At 39.9% G+C, this 25,986-nt stretch overlaps 1 protein-coding gene across 1 annotated transcript in view; it reads left to right on the top strand.

Moving 5' to 3' along the window:
* The window catches only part of GNAS (GNAS complex locus), a 153,062-nt gene that overhangs the window by 110,632 nt on the left and 16,444 nt on the right, over positions 1 to 25,986 (top strand). Inside the window, exon 5 of the mRNA XM_030502781.1 lies at positions 2,276 to 2,373. Within this exon, the coding sequence (XP_030358641.1) occupies positions 2,276 to 2,373 (98 nt within the window). The remainder of the gene's footprint in view (positions 1 to 2,275; positions 2,374 to 25,986) is intronic.

Here is a 25,986-nt window from a genome sequence, read left to right as displayed (position 1 = left end):
ATAGTTCAATGAACTATCTGAAGTCTGGCGTAAGTTATCTTCATTAGATGGAAAATTTAAATGGTGTGTGTCCATTTGAATCAGCTGCTGTTTCAGCAAAAAAAAATCTCTTACAATTGACGATTCAATTTTTCAATTTCCCAGCTTTGTAGTGATAAGCTGAGTGAGTCATAAGATGTTCTGTACTAGATTACTGTTACTTTTGAAAATCAATATATAAAGCTACCCCAGAATGGGTTTGGTTCAGATACAGTGAGATTCCAGATAATTCCCCTTCTCTCCTTTACTTTCTCTTCCTACTCCTTTTTGCTTTGGTGAGATACTTTCCTCACCATGCTGTGATGTAGTTGAAGATTGACAGTAATTGACAGTCCCCCTACTGCCAAAAAATTGCAAACATTCAAACTGAAAGGATCCAATGAACACAACTCCAGCAGTGGGAGAAAGAAAACCGAGGACAGGAATTAAGATTTTGAGCCATCTTTTACTTCCTTTAACAGCAAATAGTCGTACAACCTATAAGTGCTAAAAATCAAGTAAAATCTTATCTACTTAGGAAAGAATTTTAACTTGTCTTTTTGTTCATGAACAGTTCATAAAACCAGGGAACAAATGGAAAAGATACATCTAGTACTATATATAAACTTTATAATTTCTTTAAAAGAAATTAGAACAAAATTTTACCATAGTTCTTTTAGATGTGTAGTAGCGTGCATTTACTATCATTTGTATGTTAAGTTCAGCTAGTGAATATCCAATAGCAATAAAAGCAAGGTCAAATTTACGTTTGATAGGCTCTTTCCATCATGGGTATTCACAATTTTATGATCACACAATCCCATATGCATCTTATACCTGCCAAAAAGAGGATGGTTTGAAGATCTGCATCACTAAATTTACTTTAAGCTGTCATTATGCATCTTTAAGATGCTGTTTAAAGCATCTACTGTTCTGGTACTGTTCAGGTGTTAGTTAATATTCTGCTAGGAAGGTGAATCTTTTAAAAAGATATTTTCAGGTGAAACATTGGAAGTCATATTTGGATGTGACCCTTTTCTTTGTACTAAGGTGATAATAAAAGAATGCAAGGGACTGATATCCCAAAAGAGGGAGCGATTCCAAAGCTAAGTTAATGGAGGAACCTTGAAGCAGTAAAATAGCTATTTAAAATAATACATTCTTTTTTCTTTTAAAATATTTCTACTGTAAAGAAAAGGTGTGTGGAGAATTAGAATATGTACAGCAACTATTTCAAAGGTCTTGTGCTGTCCTCAATGTAAAATGCTGATATGGGGTAAGCTACCTGAGCCACTTAAATTCAGAATGAAAGTATTTAGTCCAAAACGCTTTAAAAGCTCTGAGAGATAGCCAGGAAAACTCCATGGTCATTGATAAAAGTAATGCCCACAGTGGTGTGTGTAGTGAATTCACTAGGCTGCTGCTGTTCTCTCTGACTCTGTTCAAAGTTCTTAGACCAATATCCAGAAACACAATTACAGATGGCACTTGCCCCTCTTGGCACCAAAGTTGCATGCAAGTTGGAGCCTTGCATTTTTTTATGTGCAAAAAAGAACAGGCTTCTGGTTGTGTTTTATACTTGTGTTTCACTTCGAGAAAACTGAAGCATTGCATTTTTGATTGTCTGCTTTTGTACCTTGGCTTACAATTTTTAAGATTGATGTAGTCAATACATGATCTCGCTTTGTATCACTGTATTTCTTCTGTAGTCAATATCCTTTTACACTATAAAATAATAAATTCTGCAAATAGAGTTAAGTCATACAGAGTTAAGTAAGATGCAGATGTCTGTATAGTCCCTGAAGGTCCTCACTAACATGGTAAGTCAAGTAAACCTAATCATCGTTTACTACCATTATGTAAGAATTACTGAGAAGTAGTGTTTTGTTGAAGGAAAAAAATAATCTTGACAGCCAAATAAATATAACATTCAGTGAAATCCTGAGTTAAAGAGCGAAAGTTACCAAATAGTTTTGGTTATTAAAAATGCCAACAGAATTATCACTAATGAAAAGTTAACCCTTCCCTCAATATCCAGTTGGTCTCAATCAAAATGATTGAGAAGCAGTTTCTTGTGTTACAAAACATTAAAGTCAAAACAACTGAGAAAGCCAACTGAACTTGTAGTCAGGTTCTAAAAAATGTTTTTTGTTAAATAATGATAAATTTATCACTTATTACAGTGGAAACGATATGATACCTTTTGCCGATTCTCTTCATATATAATCCATTTTGCTAATACTATTTTTACTTTCAGGAGTTTTACGAACATACAAAAACACTTTGGCAAGACGAAGGTGTGAGAGCCTGCTATGAGAGATCTAATGAATATCAACTGATTGATTGTGCACAGTAGTAAGTATTGTTTCTACTCTGCTCTATATTGACTGCTATATCCAAATTCTTTTATTGAAAACATTCAATGACAGTGATTTGGATGGTCCCAATGCTTACTTTTCCTGACCTTGGAAAAGGAGTGTATGCTACGTGGTGAATTCTTGGTAATCAGCTATTCAAAGAGGTAGGAAAAACTGGTGTTCAGTTACACAATAATACCTGTATTGAAAATCTTGCAGATGCTTTCAAATGATCTTAATATAGGCTGGCACCTTAATGCAGTGGGCAGTTGTACTGTCTCAAAGGCCAAATTTCTTCCTCCTTCCAGTTAGACCAGTTCCTTTCCAAATGACAGCCTCAGGTACTGCAGCAAGTTTTAGTATGTTGGAAAGTACGTTGGTGTGAAACATGCCCATGTTTGTAGCTTTTTGTTTTAGCGCAGTTTATTTATCTGAAAACTAAGAGATGGCAGCAACAATCATAGGCAGCAGCCTGTGATCAGTCCCCAAGACTTCTGCTTGTGTGCCTCAATGCACATATCTGAGAAAGATTAATTCTCTTCTGCTGTTTGTACCACTGTGATAATTAGTATTATCATAAGAGACTTCTGCATGTTTGCCGTTATTTACCACATACAGCAGTATAGTATGGTTCACAATTTTTTTATGGGAATATGTTTGTGATAATTGTGACCATTCCTGGTATTTTTGTTGTATATACTCAAGAATTGCAGGACTTCAATGTTCTTTATTAGTTTATACTCTCTCTATTTCTTTTGGAGAAGCTGAAATAAGATTTAATGGTCAAGGAAATGCAGGTTTCTTATTTCACATGATGATGGACAACGGCAGTTTGTTTACTACTGCATCGCTTAAAGAACATCTGATAAAATTTGTAAGGTTCTTTTTTGTTGTTTGTTTAGGTACACTTAAAGCTAAATCAACAATTAGCTCTGTTTGAAAAGAGACCAGGGAGATAATTTTACTATGACTTGCACAGCTCCAGGTCTTTAGGAGCCTCTTTGAAGTTTTGCCATTGTTTCTACTGTGAATTTGTTTGATGTGTAGCGATGTCTTTTGCATTAGGTGACTAATGTTTGATCATTTGGCATGGATCGTTTTGCAACTTCAGTTGCTACAAAAAAAAACTCTCCAAGATTTTAATTTCCTTCAACTATCCAGAAATTTTTTTTCTTTCTAGTGTAAAGCTGATAGAAATGGGGAAAACATAGTTTTGTTTCTCATAGTGTTTGGTTATCTGTTTGTTTCTGGTTAATGTTTGTTAATAGTCAACTTCTCTGATGGGAAGAAGTAAATTGTTAAGCACAAAGGGGGTTTTGTGTTGCCCTTTTTTGGAAGAGAAACAAATTTTGTTCTGCCCTGAATGCACAGAAGAAAGCTAAAATTCTTACCATCCCTGATGGCTGGACATTGACTTTTTCATGGGTCAGCAGCAGGGGTGGCCTTCAGGATGGTTTTACTGTCCTGCTCCATCTAGTGGAACACGTAATTCTACATCATGGGCTGCTGAGCCAAAAAATTTGTACATTGCTGACAAATTACAGGTTTTTTTTTTTTCCTAAGATATACCATTGCTGTCTCCTAAAAATATTTCATCATTCTAATATTTATTCAATTTGATTGTAAAGTATATGACATTATTTTCTTGCAGAAGGAGCTTTCTAGTTGTTAGCTTTGGTAGTTCTTGTCGTTTCTGGCATCTTTGACCACGCAGTGGCATTGGTTTTAATGCCATTGTAAGAGTGGCATGCAAAGTAAGAGGTTTTTAATGGCAAAATACTTGCTCGGAGGTTAACATCACTTTGAAATTCTGAACTTGTTTTTGTGGTATTACATTTTCAATGGACCTGATGAAAATTACTTCATAAAATCTGACATGATTGATACCTTGAAATTAAACTGGTGAGCACACTCTTAAAAAAAAGAATGTAGCAAAGGCAAAATATAAAATGTAGCTGAGATTTATCAAGTGAGCACTTTCAATCTGAATGTGCAAGCTACTGTCAATAGGGCTAATAGAAGTTAAAAGAGAAAGCTGAGCAAACTGTGTTGGAGTTGTCAGTTCTTGCAGAGAACAGTCTTGGGTTCTAAACACCTTCCCCTTTTGAAGTCCCTCTTTAAAACAAGAAAGGAATACTTAAAATGGAAGACAGAAAAGTGGCTTTTCTATTTCACGATCAAACCAGCTACCAAAAATCTCTCCTTTAAAGTTGAATGAATTTTTATATATTGATACTTTGTTCAGTGGATTACTTTAAAATTCTAAATAATGATTCCTGTTTTCAAAAATTAACTTTCTGTAGTTGTTGGTAAATTTTTAGATTTTTTTAATGTCATTTTTCAAAATGTGAATTGCTTAAAGTTTGTCTTGGTGTGGGCTCTTTCTGCATTTTTAAAAAGGAAGATTTTCCCACTCTTGGAAGTGGCACAGTTATAAGTTATATACAGGAAGTTTTTCAAGGAGATTGTGCTGAATGTTTAAAAATGAGTTTTGTCTGTCTTTGAGCAGGGAACAGTGAGGAGTGTGTGTAGCTTACAGGACTCCGTTCGGCTTTCAGGAAAGTTAATATCAAACTAAAATTCATTTCTGTTTCTGCCAAACCAGCATGAAGTGCGTGCAGAGCTTCTTTAGGGATCTTTGTGGGTTCAGGGGCTGGCCTGTGTCTCCTGTCCTCAGGGAGTGGGAATGTTGCAGGGCTCATGGTCTGCTTGTGTGGCAGCTGTTCCCGGCAGCAGCACCCGGCATCCTGCCTGCTGGCTTCTGGGAGCTGGCACGAGTCCCTTCCCTCCTCTTATTTCCATCTCTTGTTAATGGCGTGATGGTGGCAGTGAGAGGAGGCCATGAGGACTTACCTAGCTCCCTTCTGTTGGACACTGCTGCTTTTACAATTCTGCTTTTCATTGATAAAAACTGGTTCTCTGTGTAGAGCAGCTTAGCTATACTCTTACAGAAGGTCTCTTCAGAGTTACAGACTGCATGGCATAGCTGCAGGATGGCGTATCACCTTGGAAAGAAAGATGTTGGGGAGACGGAGACGTAAACTCTTGCAGATTTGTGCTGAGGAAAGAAAGGAACTAACTGATGAGTCAGGAGCTCTCCTGCGTGAGCTGAGGGCGAGGAGAAAGCCACTTTTTGCTGCTTGTCCTTTCCCTGGAAAGTGGGAACCAGTATAATTCTCAACCTAATGTCTTGTATCTACCTAACTCGAATGTAGCTGTTTGAAGTCTGGGCATGGCATTTTTCACCTGCTCCTGAGCAGTAACTTCAAATGCTACAGTACTTTCTGCTGACTCACTACAGTTTTTCAGTGCCTCCCTGTAAAAAGTTGACATTAATATGCACTATTGCCATTGCTCCGCCAAGTTCCTGCTTGCATTGGCTCAGAAAAGACCAAATCGACAGGTACAGTCCTGGCTTTCCATGGAACGGCAGTGGTGATCTTTGGAGGTGTGAAGCTGGGAGGCCTAGCCAGTAACCTCAGCTGCTGGAGAGCCCTTCTGGTATCCTACCCTTTCCTCATGCTCACTGGCTAAATGAAAATGTCACTTCGGAGGAACCCTGTTCATTTTGAAAGAGTAGCTGCCTCTGCTCATCATGAGCTTTACTGTACTTCCTGCCTAGGCATATTTTACAGTCTTGAGAGGCAGAGAGAGGAAAGGAGGCTGTTTCCCTTTTCTTCACTGGACTTACTAAGTAGTTAGTTTCAATTCTTCTTTTAGAACAACATGATCTGCAAGGTTGTTACCAGTTTCTTTCTGAGAAGAATGTATTTTAGCTGTAAGGAAGGAGCATTGTCTATGAGGAGACCAAATTTCATTGCTCTTGTGAGGATGTGTGCAGAAGAGAACAAATGTACCGAAGTTGCCTTGTGATACCACTCTTGGCTAATAATAAACAGAACAACGCAGAAAGGTCTAGAATATAGCATACCCTGAATGGTGATAAATAAATGATTTGCCATCCTTTGTATTTCTTCCATGAAGGCACAGGATTGCATTTTATTTAGAATACATTACTTAAAAACGTAGGAGCCATGTGCCAAGACCTGTTTGTCAAATACATCCTTTTGTCAAATATAAACAAACATACTGTCTTTGAAGTGCTGTTGTTGCTGATACTTCTACCTCAGTTTTCATATGAGTAGCTCTATTCTTGAAGGCTCACAAATACACAGCAGAGTAGTTAGAGTAAGCAGGACCTCTCCCATGCAGATGTGCTGTTTGTGGCACAAGGGCATGGAGGATGCCAGCACCATCCGGTAAAGTCTGACCTAAATTCTGTGAACGTCCTGAAGAAAATTGCTTTGATGTTAATAGCCTTTGGATTAGCTATGTCGTAAATCAAAAGCAAAGCCTGGGTTACATGAGCATCCTAGTGCTTTCTCTAGACTTGCTAATGTTGGGCTGTGCCCGCAATCCCTGAATTCTTGCTTTAGTTACAGCCCTGGCCTCCAATCTGATTCTGTGCTTCATGTTACGCTGTGCTTGCTGTGTGTATCTCCTAGCTGGTGCTTCCTGGTTTCGGCTGGGGTGGAAAAGGAAATAGTGTGAGAGACAGTCTTTGCAACCCATTTCACACCCTCCGATATCAGGAAGGGCTGGAAGTAGCATGAGGGAGCCCATTCTCACGCTATTTCCTGCCGCTGGCCGCACCGGCTTTTCTCCTGCCGCCTGCCATTTCGAGGAAGGAGAAAGCATGGGGAGCTCGCTGGTCTAGGTGCAGAGTCATGTTTCTCAACCTTCAGCCCTAGCAGAGCCACTCTGATAACTTAAACTGCGCCAGGCTGCTCCAGAGGAGTTTTATGAGAAGTATTTTTTAAGATGTTTGTTTTTAAAATACTTATCAAAGAAAAAGGGGGAGTGCAGCTATTAGCCGACTGCTGTGCAGGGCTGCTACAGGATCAGCAGATGTGGACACACTGTTTTCTTAATTTCTAATTTGTTATGGCTTGTAAATTCTTTATATTTTTATTAAGGTTTATGGTGTGTTTTATTTCTGGGTTTGCTGGCTTGTAGAGAGCAATTAAGAGCCCCGATCTGAGCACTTAATGATTTTCTTCCATGTTGATTTCACTTCATGACAAAGTTCCCTTCATGGAACATGCAGTAAAGTGTGTGTTTGCTGAAAGTCTCACCTTTTTAAATAGTGGCTGATTTATCAGTGGTACTACTGTTAGTCCAGTTCCTTATTCATATTATTTATTACTTTTTTTCTTTTTTCTTTTTTACTTTCCACTCGATGTAATTTTGGCCGAGCAGTTATTCTTGTCTCCTCCAGCTCTGTGAGCTATGTCTGTGTACTCACATTTAACAGGACAGGAATTTCCCTGGCCTATATTCCTGGCATACATGAGCTTCTTACGGACATCAACAATTATATTGTTAAACATTCCCATGAGGAAGAATAATATTCATGCCCCCTTTTGCTGATCTAAAACTGTTGAGCTTGCCTACTGCTGTGTGAATTCTTTTGCAAGCCAAGGAATAGACTTAGGTCATCCAACTTCTAATCCTTTGTCTTCATTATAAAAAAAACCACCTTACTTTATTCCAGAGCACTTAGAGATAGCTGAATTAGGGTCTTCTCCATACTCTGCTTCAGCCTGAGGAAACAGAGATTGTATTTCAAAGAAGGTTAAATTTCAATTAACAAAAATAAAAATACAGCTCAGGTTATATTTTCTTTGCAATCCAATGGGGTATTAGGTGCAGAAATAGGTTGCTGGAGATAATGCACAGTAACTTCTGTCTTTGCATGATTTTAGTGAAGTCACTACCAATAAAATGAGCCCAAATATCTAAGTAGCTGAATTACACCTAACTACTCCATGTGTCTGCTGTTTCTTGCTGTCTGTGAATAGCAGGGATGTGCCTGCTGGCAAGTGCTGTGAAAACCAGATTACCTAAATTTAGCCAATAAATGGATTATGAATCCAACACATGTTCCCACTGTTGTCACAGCTAATCATAAATTCCTAATTTCAAGCTATACTTAACCCCAGATAAACTTCTCTGTCTTCAAAATAAATTACATCCCAGTATGAAGCAAGATAAAACAAAAGGTGTCCTGGAATAGCTTGCTTGAGTCTTATGAGTTAGGAGCTCCGATAAGTGAAAATACTGAAGGTGATGAGCCATAATGGCAGCAGGACCTTTACAAGTCCAAAATGTGAATAATTTAAGAAGTCATACCACAGGCTTTTGAGGTCCGTGCAATGCCCATCACGTCAGTCTGAATTATTGTGAAAGGGTTTAACTGTTTGCTTCAGGAATCCAATTTCTGCCTCCACTTTCGCTCACTCTGCCACTTGTAACCTCCCTGCACCCATTGCCTTCATTCATTTGCTGCTTTTATTTCTCCTTTGTTCCACACATCTGTTAATGTGTCAGTTCCTTTCTGGCCTTTGGCTGCAGATGCAACTTCCTTTCTGTGTCTAGATGTAAATATTAGGGATTTGCCTTCAGCTGGGGGCAGGGCTGACCTGATCTGAAGAGCATGAAGAAGCTGGGTTGGAACCTCTTCCCCAGTTTCTTGACCCAGTCCTGCATCCAGATAGTCACACTTTGCCTTTTAGTTCAAGGGTATCACTTGCTAATGCCTGCAAGAATTAAGGATAAACCCTAGTGCAAGTGTTCATGGGTGCCTGGTTTAGCAGAAATGGATGTTCGTTGTTATATTTGCTCATCCAACAGCCATTTCTTTGTTTCAGTAACAAATTCATGGCACAAAATTTGCTCAAGTTAGGCAGGAGTGCTCAGGAGTATTTTTGAAACTTTGGCATGAGTGTTAACATTTTATTTAAATAACATTTGTCCATAAAATAGTAAATTTCCTCTGTGATGTTAAGTAGACAACCACATGATTTGTTCCGTAGCTTGCTGTTTTCCTCTGACAGAGAAGTTTCATTTTGAATAGGCAAAAGCACATCATGACAGAGCCATGAAGGCCGGGCTAAATAACGTGCATATTGATTAGCTAATATTTTACTTTAATAGGCGGCTTTAAAACCAAAGTTGATGTTATCGAAGAATGTGAATGTATGAGTAACTACTACTGTATAAACCAAAGAATGAAACAGCTTCGTAAGATAATTCTGTACTAAAAGTATTTGGCTACAGTTCAGAATTCTGCAGAGTTGTTCTGTAGCCCAATTTCTCGATGGCTTGCCTATACCCATACAGTTAATTAAAGCAGAGTTAAAAATAATTCACTGAAGAGAAAAACAGATTCCTTGTTACTAGAGGTAAAAATGGCAAACTGTGTTGTTCGATACAGAATATTATGCTTGCATCACCAAAGGATTTTGAACATTTTAATAAACAAATAATACAGATTAATGGCAAAATGTGTATAAGCCCTATGTCAAATGTGCACATTTCCATGTCAAAAAGAAGGAAGAAAATAAGTTTGAGCTTTTTTTAAAGCAAATGACAGGTGTGTCTTTTTGTAATTGCTTTCAAGTCTGTTTGGTTCAGTAGTATCTGGACTTCTCAGTCTGATACCTGTCCATGCTGCTGCTTTTTTTGTGGCACTGTTCTCTGCAAATGTTCTAATTCAAATGCAGTGGAATTTCTTTGTGGGTGAAGGGGAAGATTTGAAATGCAGTACAGCAAGAGATGAAATATAAGCCAAAATCTTCTGTTAATTAAACTTTTACTGATTTCTGCATTTTAGCGGCAACACATTCCGCATTCCTTCCCACTGTTTCCTTTTCCCATTCTCAAAGGTTTTGTTGTGACATTAGCTAATAGTGTGAAAGAATATTCTAGAAATACATGAAAAAGTATCTTCTGTCCACTGAGGCTTTTGGAGCAGATGCTGTGAATGTCATGTTGGTCTCTTGCTCTATGGATAGGTTTAAATTTGTAATAGGATGAGAATTAGTGAACTACACTGGCAGGGTGCTTGTTCTGCATGTAACTGTGTGATTTTTCTATACCTAAAGCTAAATTTACCTGGGGTTAGCTATGCAGAACAGTTGAAGAGTTGCCACTTTGCAGTGCAGTGTTTCCAACTTTTAATCGAGGAGATGTTTACGGTTGATATTTTTGGTTGATTATTTTAGCTGATTATTTGTTAAGTTTCGAGACTTCATAAATAATTCTCCATATAATTAAATGACCAATATTTTTCAAACAACTAATAGATTCGTAGGCAAGATTTCATGTATGCATTCAAAGCCCTGACTCAATGCATAATCCATTTTGGAGTGATTAATCAGTGTTGTTAGAGACCTGACACAAAATAATTTATTCAAGAAATCAGTATGTGGCATTGTTACACAAGATCCTTAAATGCAGCTGCTAAAACAGCATTAGTACACAACTGGATTTTTCTTTCATGATTGTAAAGATCGAGAGAAATTCGGCAGCCTGGATTCATCCCTATAGGAACTCTCTTAAAGTAGATGAAGTTTCTCCTACTGTGAGTTAATTCATTAACAACAGGTTTCACAAATATCGCTGATTGCATAGTTTCCTTGGTGTTCTGCCAAGCAGCCTTCATCCTTCAAGTGATGCCACGCATTCCTGGAGTGAGGGAACCTCACTATTGTAGTAAACACCCTGTCAGGCTACTGGTGCAAAGCTGCTAAACACACACTTGGTGCTTTTACTGCAAGAGAGGCCCAACATTTGACGAGGTTTGACACGTCCGGAAAGTCAGAATGGTAGAACTGTGTAACTCCTGAAAGTTTGTCTTTGTGTATGTGGATCTTGTAGGTAGTATTGGCCTTTCACTAGACACAGAATATACTATTTTATGGTAGGGAAACCACAACAAATTCACCCCAAAAATAACTCTATTTGCTGCAGATGAAACTTCTCCTGTAATCTCCGTTCTCAAAAAAATACACATACTTTGAGTAAATTTGGACCAGTAAAATAGTAGATTATTGTGCACACAGTAATCCTTAAATCCTCTGGGTTTTGTAAAGGCAGCAGTCTGTGTATAACAATGAATTAGTATGAGAAGTTAAAATAAGAGTTGTGTTCATCTAAACTCTCTGAGGTTGTCATGTACCTAGGGTGTACTAGACCTTCATTTTAAAAATGTGCTCAGTTTTGCTGTAAAATTCCCATAACTTTATTAAAAAACAGAGCAAACAACATCTTGTATTGTTAGTGTCAGGGTTAATGGTATAGTGGTCTTGGATTAGTATAGTGGTGTAAAATCCATAGCTGCCAAGTGTTGCGTATCAGTCAAAGCGACTGTTAAAACTTGTATTAGCTCGTGAGAATTAATTTTCATTCGCCCTTTCCTGGCATGCTTCTGCAGCCTCCCTTTATGCAAACAGAAAAAGCCCTGAATGAGGTTTGTTCTGAGCTGTGATTCGAAGAAACATTTCAATATGATACTGAAACAGGTGGAATAAAAGATTTCCAAACAGGCTGGAGCAGCCTTCACTAGGAATCCCTCCCGCAGGAGGAAGATCTGCCGGTGCAAAATACAGGGCATGCTATAAATAAATGCTTGAGGAAAGGAGAAAGAGTACAGCGCTGGTTGAATCACTATTGCATTACCTGTGTAATGGCCGGGCTGGCATTCCCTGGCTTGAATTGGGGATAGGAGAGCTGGGGTAGCTGATGTGGGCGCAGTGCTGGGCTGGCTGCAGGGCACTTGTGAGGGGGTACCCCTCGGGTCTGGCTGCTGCCAGGAAGCCCCAGTAGATGCTGCTCCAGCAGGAAAAGGCTTGCTGAAATGGCTGCCCAGGCAGATGTGTAGCAGGTGGAACAGGTATTCTTAGGATTTCTTTTAGGATTTTGCTGTTTACTCACCTTGGTGGGTGAGTAGCTGCTGGAAAGTTGTTGCTTCACCTTAGGATCTGCTGTTTCTGATGTTCACTGTCAGCAAGCGCAGCAGTGTTTTGAGCACGGGTTGTTGTTTTGTTGGTTTTGGAGGTTTTTTTAATGAGAGCTCTTATCACTCATGCTGTATTGCTGCAGAAAAGGAACATTTCAAGGTTAGAGGATGACAATTAGGAGAAATACGTTTATCAAACTAAGACCTATAAAGATACTGTAAAACCTCATTAAAGACTTGCTTTAAAAACATTTAAAAGTAACAGTGTTCCAAAAGATAGGAGGCAACAGAAAATTTCTGATACGAGGATGAAATGAGGCCAGTACATTCGCTGGTACAATGTGAAAGCGCCAGGTTCGATTCCCGATTATTCCCTGGGCATCACTGCCAGTCCCAGGGAGAGGGAGCACTCAATGCCGTTGACTTGCACGTTCTCTCCCTCCTTTTCCTCCTGTATGAACTACACTCTTTAATGAGACACGGAAGCCTTTCCTTCACTGGGGACTTTACATTTAAATTACTTTTGTCTGGGCGCTTGCCTCCATTTACAGGTATTGCTGAAGTTACTCGTTTTGAGAGACCCCTGACAAAGATTTCTGCTGTACATTTGGTATAAATTTACCAGCAGGCTCAAAAGTTTATTGAGACCATGTGCTTGCATGCAGAGAACATGGTCATAAAATCCATACTTCAGGAGGGGCAGGTTGAAAATTGAAAAATAGATTAAGCTCATATTAGGTGAGCAAGTTTATCAAACTGAAGCTCTTCAAGTACTTTTTATAGTATGTAAGTCCTAAATAAACTGAAAGAAATTATTGGCTAATTTTACATTAAGAATAATTTTGTAGGCAGGATGTCGTTGATAGGTTTTGTGATTGAAATACCATTTTTCAACTGATTACTCTGTATAACATTATATACTGATTTTGTAGCTGAAATGTGTTAAAATCAGTTGTTATAGTTAAATATAATTCTGTGTTAACTGCATTTGTATTGTGGTACACTAATTAAGTCTTAGAGAAGGATATCCACCAATAAAGCTAAACTGTAGTGTGTTCATTATGCGAGTCAGGGTTTTCGGTGTCTGGATGGTAATTTACACTTAAAATGTGTTGGCTGCCCAGTAAATGTTTTGTGAAGGCTGTGAAGTGCCTTGGGTACTCTGCAAGGTTCCCCTTCCCCCAAAGGGCTTATGTAAACTGCAGCAGGAGTAAAACAGAGCAGAGGGCTATTTTTAGGAAGGCTGTTGTAGCTGGGGGAGGGAAGGAGCCGGGTCCTGCAGGAGGATCTGCCGATGGAGCCCGGTGCTGGTGGGAGCCGCCTCCAGCCCGGTTCAGGTGGCTGGGTAGTGCTGTCTGATCTTTGCTGAGAGATTGGTGCTTTTACAGTTAAAACCAAACAAACCCTTCTGAAGCCTAAGTTATTTTTAGAAATAAATTAAAATAGCAGTATACATGCAAAATCCCCACAAACTGTGTTATTTTGGCATTTTTGTTCATATATTGCCAATGTTGGTAATACTTGCAAAGTCGCTGCAGACCATGTCCGGAACACACTGTCCACCACTTTGGACATAATCCATCTCAGTTGGATTTTACTTACTTGTTTATGATGTTATAAAATTAGGGACAGCGTGAAAAGGTTAGGCATCTTGGAGCTTCGTATCTGGCAAGGCAATCTTCCTACATGGCCTCATAGAGAGTGGGGCTGCTCTCTGGATGTTCTTTCATCAGATTGCATCTCAAGAGTGAACCAATCATGCTCAAGTCTACTGATAGTTATTTTATTTTGGTCTTTTCATTAGCTCTGCCTATCAGTCTGTGTGCCACAAAGAACAGATTTTGCAGTTAAGGTGTACAGTCTCAGTTCTTTTCCTGGTTCAGCCTGAATGGCTTCTCTCCTCCATTTTGCTGGAGAACTCTGTTTCACAGCGCCGAACTGCTTTAGGATCCAAATACTTTGTTTCCAAAGGCCAGATTTCAGTGAAAACTTAGTTTTTCCATTTGTAAATTGATCTTGTGGTATGTCTCTTCTTCAAGAGGAATATAAAAGCTCACATCTGCAAAAACACTTGGATTATTTCAGATAGTGCGAGGTTTTAAATGAAATCAGATGAGTGAAGGGTGGTGTTGTTCAATCTGTCATAGTAAAAATGTAAAGAAGTATTGCAAAGTCATCGAGAATCTTGACACAACGAAGTGTTTTTATAGAAGGGGTGAGAAGATGGATGTAAGATCTTCTCTCGTCTCACTAGCATAGATGATAATACTGCCCAAATAGGTATTCCAAACTCCAGGATCCTGATACGTCACATTAAAATGTAGATACTGGTATGTTGTCTGTGTATTTTCAATGCTAATTCTAATTCTGTACCCCTATTGTTAAAAGTTTGTTTCAAAACCAAGGCACATAGTATATATGAAGTGTGGAATAGTCTTAGGTGAGGTTACAAGTATAACATACTGTTTTCACAGTGTGTTATCAAGGGAACCAGTAATTAAAATGTGTAGTTTTAGAGCTATTTGGAGAAGAACATGTCAGTTTATACCTCACTTTATTGTGATTTATGTGATTCGTTCAGTAAATTTGCGGATGTAGATCTGCTTCATGTTGTGAGTTCCTCTGTGCTCTTCCAGCACTCATTGCTAGGTGAGATCCTTGACCCTTCACCGTCGCCTCTGGAGTACTTCACTGTCCACCCCTTCTCCCCAGAACTAAACCACTCCGAGATCCAAGCAGTTTATTATTACCATTGATCGTTTTCTCCAGCTCTCTTCAGACATTCCGAGCTCTGTTTTCCTCTCCACCTTCTCCACAGGCGGGTTGTGAATTGTGCAGCTGCACAGAGGCATTCCCAGTTCTCAAGGAGGGTGATTGGGAACGGGCAGGGAACAACAGGGCAAGGCAGGACTGGACAGGTCAAAGCAGAGCTGCTTTCATTAAACTAAGAAGGAAAAAAAGTAACCCAACCAAACCCCGAGCCTGGCCCTCAACCAATTTTTAGGATCAGAAAGGTGTTGAGCCATTTCCCAGTTTCAATCTGATTGGAGCCAAGCCTTAGCAGACGCTTGGGAAGCTGTAGCTCCACTGCTGCTTAATTGCTTCTTGTTTTGAAAGATAATTAGGAACTTTATTTAAAAATAGTAACTTTAGTGTTCAGTCCATTGAATTTGTCACCAAGATAATTTCATTAGACTCCCAGCTGTTTTCTTATTGGAATTGTGAACTAAAAATAGGTAGGATTTCTGCTGTTCTGTGCAGAGGCTGGCACCTCCATTTCAGTTCTGACTTTCTCTAATGATGTGAAATGTGTTTGTTTCCCTCAGAGCTTTCTTCTGGGCTGTGTTTAAGAAGGTCCTGCTAATTATGCCAGAATTGTGCACTGTGGTTTTCTGATAAAGTCACGTGGCTCTAAAGAATATGAAACTGATTTCCCCCAAGACAAGTCTCACGAATGAAAGGTTAATGCCGCACCCAGTACATTTTTCTTTTTTCACCAGTCTCTAAGAGGTGTTTATAATAATACAACAAATACCTTTTAAAAAACAAATAAACAAACACTAATGAACACAGGTTTGTTACTATTATTATGAGGGATGCAGTTTACCCTCTCAGTTCAGTTCTCATGAGCAGTCCCTTTGTTGTGCATAATTGAAATCACAGTGTAGATTGTGAGATAGTGACAATTACCATGTTTATATTGTATGAACATGATGGGTTTTTGAAACAAAACTCTGTAATTACCAGAATCTGTACAAGCATATGCTGCTTTTATACATATATGGGTTTCAGGGTGAACCAGGTTGTTGTATCCACATTTAAATAATGTATCTTTTAAATTCTGAACTGTTTCATATTTATTTTTAACATCCAAACTACAAGGCATTGTAATGGATTAATGCTGGATATGCAGAAAACCGAGACAGATTTTTACTCTACGGAGTTAGACACATCTGTGTCTATGTAAATGTATGACAGTTTCGCTGCATGCTTACTTAGAAATCAGTAATACATTAGAGAAGTTGCATTTTTCAGTTGTGGTATTAGTTGAAGGGGTTTGGTTTTTTTTCCTCCCTTAGGATACCTTTTGACTGCAGCTCACACTGATACAAATGTAGGTAACAGGAGGAAGTTCTACTGCAGAGCAGTGTTAGGCTGGGGTGGCTGGGTGTTTTGTTTGGTGATTTTTGGAGCTTGGTGTTTGGAGCCACAGTCAGGAAAGTCAGTGCTCAAATGCAAACTAGATCAGCTTTTTTTTTTCCCTCTTGCCCATGCTATTGTCTTTAAGAAAAGAAACAGAAAATCATAAGACGTGTTAAAATAAAACGTTTTATGATGTTAAGGTCTCTCAAATGGAAGTGAGTTCATTCAAAGGAGGGGATTTTTCTTTTCTAATTAAAATGAAGGCTGTGCTTACCTGCAGAAGTACTCCAGTGATGTTCCCTTACAACCAGTATTCAGATGCAGTGCATAATTCTGGCATGGTTTATTAGCAACTCGGATCTTTTTTCATTTTCTCATCTGCTTGTTGGCAGTCTGTTCCTTGGACTTCCTGTGCATGTGCATTTACACAAAGACGATAACTGTAGTTTTACAAGCTGAAACTATATGATCTAAACGTGGGTGGGATGGGGTGAGGGAAAAGTGCCATATTGAGAGCTCTGCACCTGTCACTGGCTTAGAGCATCGCAATCAATACAGGGCAGTGAGTGCATTCAAGATGCTGCAGAAATGTCTTAGGCTGGAAAATGTAGAAGAAAACAGAGGATGGCTATATTTAGTAGTCGCATAGTATTAACTTCTGTGTAATGCATCAGTACTGTGCTTAGGCACCCTTTTTTGTGGTGAATCTAATAATTTGCTGCTAAGAAGAGGAAGTGGGGTTAAAATACTGCAGTGTGATAAAAGCTGTGTTTCACATATGGTCATAATGTTTATAGACTGTGTATGTATAAGCACCTGATACGGTGTAAGTAATGTAAGAACACATCTCCATTTTCACCAGAACCACGGGGCTTTCTCTTCAGGCTTTTTCCCTATCTGATCCATCCGATCTGAGGCTCTTCCACCTTGCAGTCTTTGCTGCTGTTCTTAGTGTAAAGCATGATCTGGAAGCTCTAATTATAGTAATGCAGAACAAATGGAAATCCTGGAATTGTCTTCAGCACTCTTAAATTGCATAGTTGCTAGTTACAGGTATCAGAGCAATAGGTGAGTGAGTTCAGGCTACAGCTGGGTCATGGTTGTTCTGCTGAGGCTGCTGCATACCTCTGCTTCCTAGCACACCTTGGAATTGCACATTTATTACCAGATCTGTGGCTGCGAATGGCAGATGCCCACTAAGTTTCAGGCACATACTTGAACCAAGGCTGCGACACTGAAGGGTGCTATACATCCTTTCGTGCTTCTTTGCAGTAAGACTTTATGAGAGGGTTGCTGGGTTTATGTCTTTATGCAAAATAATAGACTTTGATATTAAGCACAGCTTTTAAGGGCAGCCAAAGCACCATCTGGGTTCATAACCCCCTTAACATATGTTGATGTGGGAATATGCACTACATTTGGGGAAGATAAATACCATCTCAGATCCCTTCTCATCTTTCCCACTGCAGCGATTCTACCCATGAGTTTTAGTGTCTGGTTTAGTTCGGTTTTCTTCCTGAGACTGTTTAAATGTTCCTCTCATGTAAAAGAGGAAAATTTTAATCCGTTAATAAATAATTTAGGTTTAGTGTTTCAGCCATTTAAAATGCAAACATGAGACACTGCCCTCTGCAGACAAAGAGATGGTCAAGATGTGTGTGTCTTCTACGGGAATCTTAGGGCTTTTAGTCATCCAGTGGAATCTGGGAATTTTCTGGAACTTGAATGCACACCTTGGGCTTTTCAGCTTGGCTTTGCTTTCCCTCGGATTCCTGCTGCCCAGCTGTGACTGAGTCTGTGGGGGCAGGGAGTCCACCCACTTGTGGTGCAAAAATGAGTTGTTATTCATAGCTTTGTGATACTTTCTTTTCAGTGTCACAAAATAAAAAAGCATAAACCATCATCACCGGGGCCTCAGAATTAATGCCTGCAGAGACTAAATTCTTTTCCACCTCTCAGTGTGTTTGTTTCACACTACCTGCATAGGTAGAGCTCATCGCACCATTTTGTACTTGCTTTACAACCATAATGGCTAGAATAGGTGTTTCTCCTTTCTCCTTCCCCCCATCCCTGAGGAAAGGGGGTCTAAAGTTAAGTTTCCCAGAGAATGAGGCAGTGATTTAACTTCAGCAGAGTTTCATACAGTTATACCTCAGCGCAGAGGTTCTCTTCAACCTCAGTGGAAGGGTGGTTTGTGGTCAAGGCTCTGGCACTGCCTGGGAGCACAGAGACCCACGTCAGAAGAGAAGGATGGGGCTGTGGGAGAATACTCCTTGCTCAGGCTTTCTCAGTCCTTGGCCTCTGTGTAAAGTCTGCTGACAAAGGAGAGCAGTGAGGATGCTGAGACTGCAAGGGCGGTGCGTGTGTTGCCTTCCCTACCTCCTGAACCTTAGTCTTATGAGTATAAGCTTCCATTTCAAGCTAGAGCTGTCCATTCTACTATTGAGAGGTTTTAAAGTTACAAAGCTGAAATAATTATGTTCTGTGAATAATATATTTAGTAATTGTTTAGGCAATTACAACAGTTTATATGACTGTAATAAACAGTGGCTGTAAAGCTAGTTTAAAAGAACTAATTTCACCTGAAGCAGCTGCATCATCGCTTCCCCATTGTAACATTGTCTTAAGCTAGTTAGAGAATAAGGGATTTTAAAAGTCCTTTCAAAATTTCCCCTTGCCTCCTTTTTCCTGCGTACTCACCCAGCAGCTCTTCCTCACACGTGCACGCCCATCACCCACACGCATCTCCGCACGCTTACTCCAGCCCTGCCTCAGTTCCATGTTTTGCAGCACCTGACTGCTCGTCTGTGAGTCAGGGAACTGCCATGGAAAACCTCTCCGTGCTGAAACCAGCAGACGTGACTCTTGGCTGAGAGAGGAAACAGGCTGAGGTTGTGCCTTGTCAGGGATTTTACTTTTCCTGTGCATGCTTCACTCTAAATTCTTTGTTACTTTAATCTTAAAAGCACGCAGCTTAAGAAAATCCACGTTGAAAAATATGTTTTGCAAATGTTAAAAATATGTTTTGCAAATATGAAGCATATCCTGTTTTACAGATATTTGAATGATTAGACCTGTAAATACTATTTTTAAGATCTTTTACAGCCAGTATTCTCTTTCGAAAGATGAGATTTAAAGGAGTTAATGTTTTTATAATGATTAAAATTCTGCTTTCGGATAAGTTGAGTCAAGTTAGTCAAAGATTCTAAAATGGCATATTTTGTCCCTTGTTCAGTTAGTGCTGTTTGTGAGCCTTTGTATTCTATGTGAGCCACTGTATTCTATGAGGAGTTTGTTTTAATTGTGTCAATTTAATTTAGTGCTTAAAAGCACTAAATATCAAAAAGCAGGCTGGGGAAATATTCCATAGTCAATGAGTATGTATTGATGTTGTCACAAACAGCATTGGGATAAGTGAAGGGGTCTATATTAGATTTTCCTTTAAAGGAGAGTAGTGAAAATCTAAGCAAAAGGCAAAATCATGAAGCCAAATGACTGACAGTTCTTTTTTGTTCAATGTGTTAAACTTCTGAGAGTAGGAGAGGGCTGCAGTTTTTCAGGTACATGGTCACTCCCTGCGCATGGCTTTCCCACAGAAGTAGTACACTGACCTTTATTGTTTGCCTTTGAATTTGGCTTCAAGCTTGATTTCTTGCTCCTTTTATCTGCCTGAATGTAATGTGTACCAGGGAGAGACAAGCACTTAAATTTGACTTCTTCATTTTATTGTATGGCAGAAGAACACAGAAACAGATATTTGCAGGCGATGCTTTTCACAGTAACCAAAGATGAATGTCAAAATTAATAGTATGAAATTGCTACTGTAGCTCCGTACCATTTGCTTTTTTTAAAATAATTCTTTTTAAGTAAGCCTGGTACTAATGATAAGCAAATGTTTTCAAGAAAAAGAATAATAACTTTATATTATAACTTACTGCAGAACAAGAGGTGTGCTCTTTACACATGGTTTTAATACTAGTGCCAGGTTCTGTGCCTCCTTTTAGAGAGGCCTGGAGTTGTTTTTCCCAAGTTGGAAAAAGAACATTTTAAAAAACAGAGGTGGAGGAGGGAGAAGCAGCAGCCTCTAAGAAAAGCAAAGCCTGAAACATGAGCTGCTGCTGTAAGTTGTTTAAGCTGTCAGCTCCCGGACAGGTATTGACAGGTCGTCCTGGGAAGGCACCGACTGCTGTTCTGGCCCTGAGTGCCTGCAGCAAGCACCACGTGTGAAGCCGGCATAGGAGAAATGAAACGTTTGAGCCTCCCGTGAGCAGGATAACAGTCAAAATTCCTGCCTTTTTGCAAAAAAAAGTCCGATTTCCTAAAATGCTGAACAAAAATCTCAGTTGGGATGGTGCCTTACTAGGTGAAATTCCAGCGTTGGATTTATATTCTTACGTGCTGAAGACATGTGAGCTATTTGTCTGTATAAGTGTATTTAGATACGGCAGCGAAGTCCACCCAACCACCCTGCTCAAAAATTAGCAGCCGTTTGTCCTCCCATTGTTTTGGGCTCATCTGGGGCCTGGTTTCTTCCCCGAGCTTCCCTAGTTCCTGCGGAAACTCAGTCCTGGGATCAGAATTCCTTTTCTGTCACGTGAGGTCACGTCAGCTCCACCTACCTCCATCCCTAAAATTCCTCTTAAAAATGATGTTGCCCGTTTTTCCGATCGCAGTTGGGGAAGTGCCTGGTTCTGCATTCTCCGTGTTTGGGGTTTAGGTTATATAAGACACACACGAGCTGGAAAATGTGGGAACTCTCTGAGCCTTTATTTGCCCGTTTTTGCAGATAGCTGTTTCTTCAAATTACGGAAACAAGCACGAAGTATTAATTTATTAATTCTTTTTATCATCTGAAAGGCATAGTGCAAATACCAATAAAAATGCTTACAAAGCATTTCGTGGCTGTCAAACAGTATAGTTTTATTCCTGCTTCAGATGTAGCTCTTTGGTTCTCTCTCCTTTTTTTTCTTGGGTTTTTCTTGGGGGTTTTTTTTGCTTTTATACTCACTGGTTTTTGCTCCCAGTCATTGACAGAATATGCTTTTATTAACATTTCAAATGATTAACCTAATTTTTATTTTATTTATTAGTGATGTCTCTGATTTTGTCAGAATAATGCTATTTGAAAATTATATGGACATGATGGTCTTTATCAACCAAAAGCAATTCTACTGATTTGATGGCACTGGAGGGAGCTAAAGACCATGAGGACAAGGTTCATATAAATACTTCATTGAAACACAATGAAAGGATATCCCATTAGGTTCACCTGTTTTAATTGCTCAGAGCAGCCTACGGTAGGGGACATACACTTATAAAGCGCATAAGGTGTTGCCATATTAGATGACATCTGAAATTGAAGCAAGCATTCATTTGCTGATTCGAATTCAAAGATGTTGGGGAGAGAAGCTCAAACAAATTTATATTCTATAGAGGCATTCTTAAACTCCATTAAAAATTACTTACATGGATTTTTGCCTAAATGACTGCTTAAACAGTCTCGTTAGACCAAGTTAGCAGCAAATATTCTTAAACCTGTCTAAGATCCCAGTTGCACCTCGTTGATTTACATAGATACTGAAAAACTATTAAATTTAAAGTTTCCCTCCAAGTTCAGGCCCCCCAGAGCATGGGAGTGATGCAGTCAGTGAGGTGGTTATGTTGGTTTCTTCTGCTGTCTGAAGTCTGTGAGTTCAGCTTACTATTAAAAACAGCTTACAGCATAAAAATCCCTGACCATAAATGTTTGTAAACCATAAAAATGTTTGTAGATACAGACCTTTTCCTACCTTCCAGAAAACAGGCATTGAATAAAATACATTAAGAATATGTATATTTAAAGGGGGGCAGGGTGGGAGAGTTCACCATCAGCCATACTTGGATTCTCACTAGTCCAGCTTGATGGCTTTGTAGGTAGTAAAAACCATGGAAACAATTCGTTATTTTTCTTACAATTAAGTTATTAGCATGGAACCTTTCATTCCTTGTGTAAAATGAAAAACTGTAGTCTTCGGTGTGCAGAGCTCTTGCTGAAATAACTGAAAAAGATACCAGACTCGATGGAGTTCTTCAGGATGACAGTCTTTGAGAGTCACAGGAGGTTAAAACCTTTTTGATTTCTGATCAGTTCGCTTCTTGTTTTATATTAAATATTGATTTGTTCATAGGGATAAGTAAAAACGAATGCAGGCAAACAAATTTTTTTGAAGTGTAGAGAAGAGATAACATCCCATAGCAAATAGCTGATAGTGTTTTGCAAGAGACAGGATCCTTAGTTAGATCTGAGACTCCAGTGTGTTTGGCCCACCAATATTCAGGAAAAAGTTGGAGAAGTAGGGCAGAAAGCAAAACAAGGTGAGAAATTTTGTTACATTAGCATTTAATTGCTTCACTTTTTCCTATGTTTTTTGTCTTCCTTTGCAGCCCACTTAAAAGAAAAAAATAGTTAATAGGGATTGTGCCAAGTTCTCCCCACTCACTCACACCACGTTCCTGCCCTGGGCTTGCCCGGGAATCGGATCACGATGTAGTGATCTCATCCATACCGTTACCTTTCATTGCTGTACCCAACCCTGGATTTGGATCAGCTTTATGTTTCCTCCTGGCATGGGGAAGTAATTTTCTGGGGTGGGGTGAGGGGCTGTTCTGAAGTTATTTGACATATGCAGGTTTGTGTGGTGGGGTGAGCCTCGGAGGCATGCGGTAGTGAGTTGTTTTTAACCGGTCTGTTTTGGTACTTGGGAGTGTGAAAATACCTTTGTACAAGTTCGCAAAGGAGCAGTGAAGGCAGCTGGAGCAGCCTCAAGGGTTTGGGTCAGTTATCGGCGGGGGAGCTGCGTGGTAATGGGTTTCATTTGAAAACGGGTGGTGGAGTACAGTCACAGGCCGATGGCTGCGGGATAACATGTGCCCCCGGTCAGTGGGAAGCATAAAGGAGCACAAATGTTGTGCCTGGGGAAGGCATCCCTCCAGAGCCATCGCTGGATGAGGAGCATCGAATCACATTGAAGAGCTAATGGCAGTGGGGAACGGGCAGGAGTCCTGGGGCTTGGCAGGGGGGGCTCTTCCAGTGAAGGGCTGGAGTATTGGCCAGATCTGGGTGACTCTGCAGTGGTTTCTGCTCTGCAGCCCTCTCCGCCTTATCTTTCTCCCAGACAAAACTGTAAAGTTTGTGCATTATATGAGCCAGAAAGGGCTATCTCATAATAATTTATTAATTGCTTTCTTAAGGGAGAAAAAACCACATACATAGGATTTTTTTATATAATTTAAATCAGAAGTTGCAATTGATGATAGGCTCTTAAACTAAGTTGGAGTATCTTTATACAAAACAATAAATTCTGAATTGTGCTGCATTACATGTTATAAAGTACATTTTCCAAAATATTTGCGTGAAAACTGCTGTTTCCTGAAACATACATTGTTCAGGATGGCAACTGAGCAAACTGGACGTGGTGAAAGGAAGGGGGAAGGGGAGGAAAGTTTACATACAGCTTTAAGCCTGGGTGGAAGTTACTCTACAATTTTTAGAAATTAAAATATCCATGTAGGGACCTAAAGGAATCCTGTGGGCTGATGGTGCCGTTTGTGTGGAGCGTGTGCACGATGCCTTTATGGCATACGGAAGATATTTTACTGTGGCTTAATGCTTATTATAGTTGCAGTTTTTTGATTACCGTCTGTAGTCTCTATTGGTTTCTGATAGAGCAACTAAGATTTTATATTTTGGGAGTGATGTCCGCTGTGTTGTATCACGCTGACTATTTCCAGTGTCTGTGAAATAGCAAAGTCTTACAACTTCAGTCTGATTCCTGAGCTGCTGCTTTCATACGCTGTAGAAAATATTGAATCTCCTGATTATACAAATGTCTTCTGTTGGGTAATATTGACAAATACACTGAATAACATTTTTGACATAACATTCTGTTCCCACACAGATAATTTGGATGTAATTGAATGGGTTGATCAAGAGTCTGTGCTAAAAATACATTTTCTCACCCACTAAGTGCAAGAAAATGCTTGCTCAAAAGGCGGTTTTGTCAGGCAGAGCTGTCGGAAAGTGGGCTGGGTTATGCCGCGACTACTGTTGCTGCCTTCCACCTCTGAAGGCATGGCTCGGGTCTGGCCTGAGCTGCAGACACAGCCTGTTTGGAACCTCAGTGTAGTCCACGGCTGAGGTTTTGTCCCTGATGAGGGTCCAAAGGGACGATGGTGAGGGTGAGGAGGAGAGCAGCTCACTGCAGCTTGGCAGAGGCTTTGGGCAGCCATGTCCGTATCAGGCACTGAGCAGCCTGTGAATGACTTTAACCGGAGCAAAGTGCTCCAGCCCGTGCAGGATCCCGTGCAGGATCCCATCCAGGATGCCCGTCAGACTCGGTGGAGTGCGTAAACACGCTTGAGCCAAAACCGTACAGAAATAGTTAGAGGGGGAAGTTCTGAAGACCTCTCTTCTTCTGTTTTCCCTTATTTTACTTATTTTTTTTTGCTCCTGGGCAAAAGACTGCATTGTTACAGTTTCAAAAGGGGTATGGTTTTGCTGGAGACTACGGGGGGAAGAAAGAAAGAATAAAGGGACTTTAGAGAAAGACTGGCTGTTTAGTGTGCAATAAAGTAACTTTTCTACTTCTCCTGATCTCCTATCAAATAAATCTCGTGCTAACAAGCAGCCCAGGCCGTCCCCCGCCCGCCGCTCCCCGCAGGCCGAGCCTCATTGTACCTTTCCAGCCTTTGAAACGGCCTGTGCCTATTTTTATTTGTCAGGCCGGGGCTGGGCTGGCCCCATTCCAGATGTGTCTCACAAGATTTGGTGCTGATGAGCTATTTATAGCACTGTGGTTCCATTGTCATGGCAACCATGCTAGAGGCCAAGGCGGCTGGGAGCTATTTCTGGACTTGTGCTGTAATGTAAAACTGATTGGGAAAGTTAGTGCATCCTCTAAGCCAGACTAACTTTAGACAGGCAGAGGGGGAAAAAAAAAAGAAGAGAGAGACAACTACAACGTCTTTAAATAGATTTTTCTTTTTCTCCTACCTTTTCCCCATTTCTCCTCTCACTCACTAGCAGTTTTTGAAGGGAGGGTTTGCCTTATGCTGGGTTTGTCTAAAATTCATTCATGCCTCCCGGCGGATTGCACTTTTTTAATTACTCAGTGTAGGAAGCCGGGTGTGTAACCAGCCCTGTTTTTAGGGCAAGGTTTGTATTTCAAGGCAATACAGAATCTTTGCTGGCTGCTCGGTGGGGTATGTTTAGGGGTTTTTTACAATAGTTGCAGTTCTTTATAACCCATAGTTTTAATATTCTGTTTTTTGTGTGTGCTTCATGCTCTCCACACCATATAAGGAACTGTAACCTTGATTACCACAAGATGATTCCAAATATATGGAGTCATACTTTTCAGCTTTCTCATTATTTGCTTCAAAATTAGACCCGTGGTGCCCCTCCGCCTCCAAGTGGCTGGAATGCTGCGAGGTTCTTCTGTAATTACAGCTGGGGCCGCTCTCAAAATCACTTTTCTGGGAGATGTATGCATTAATGCAAGCTATAATTAAATTCTGAGCTTTAGACTGGTTTTAAATCTTTGTGTGACTTGCTGCTGCAATAAGGAAATCATCATAACCATTCAACTTGAGATTGGAAATAAAGAAATACTTTGCAGCTTCTTGGGA

This window comes from Strigops habroptila, chromosome 13 (assembly GCF_004027225.2).
Source record: "Strigops habroptila isolate Jane chromosome 13, bStrHab1.2.pri, whole genome shotgun sequence".
Taxonomy (NCBI): Eukaryota; Metazoa; Chordata; class Aves; order Psittaciformes; family Psittacidae; genus Strigops; species Strigops habroptila.
This window is presented reverse-complemented; position numbering and strand designations above follow the sequence as displayed.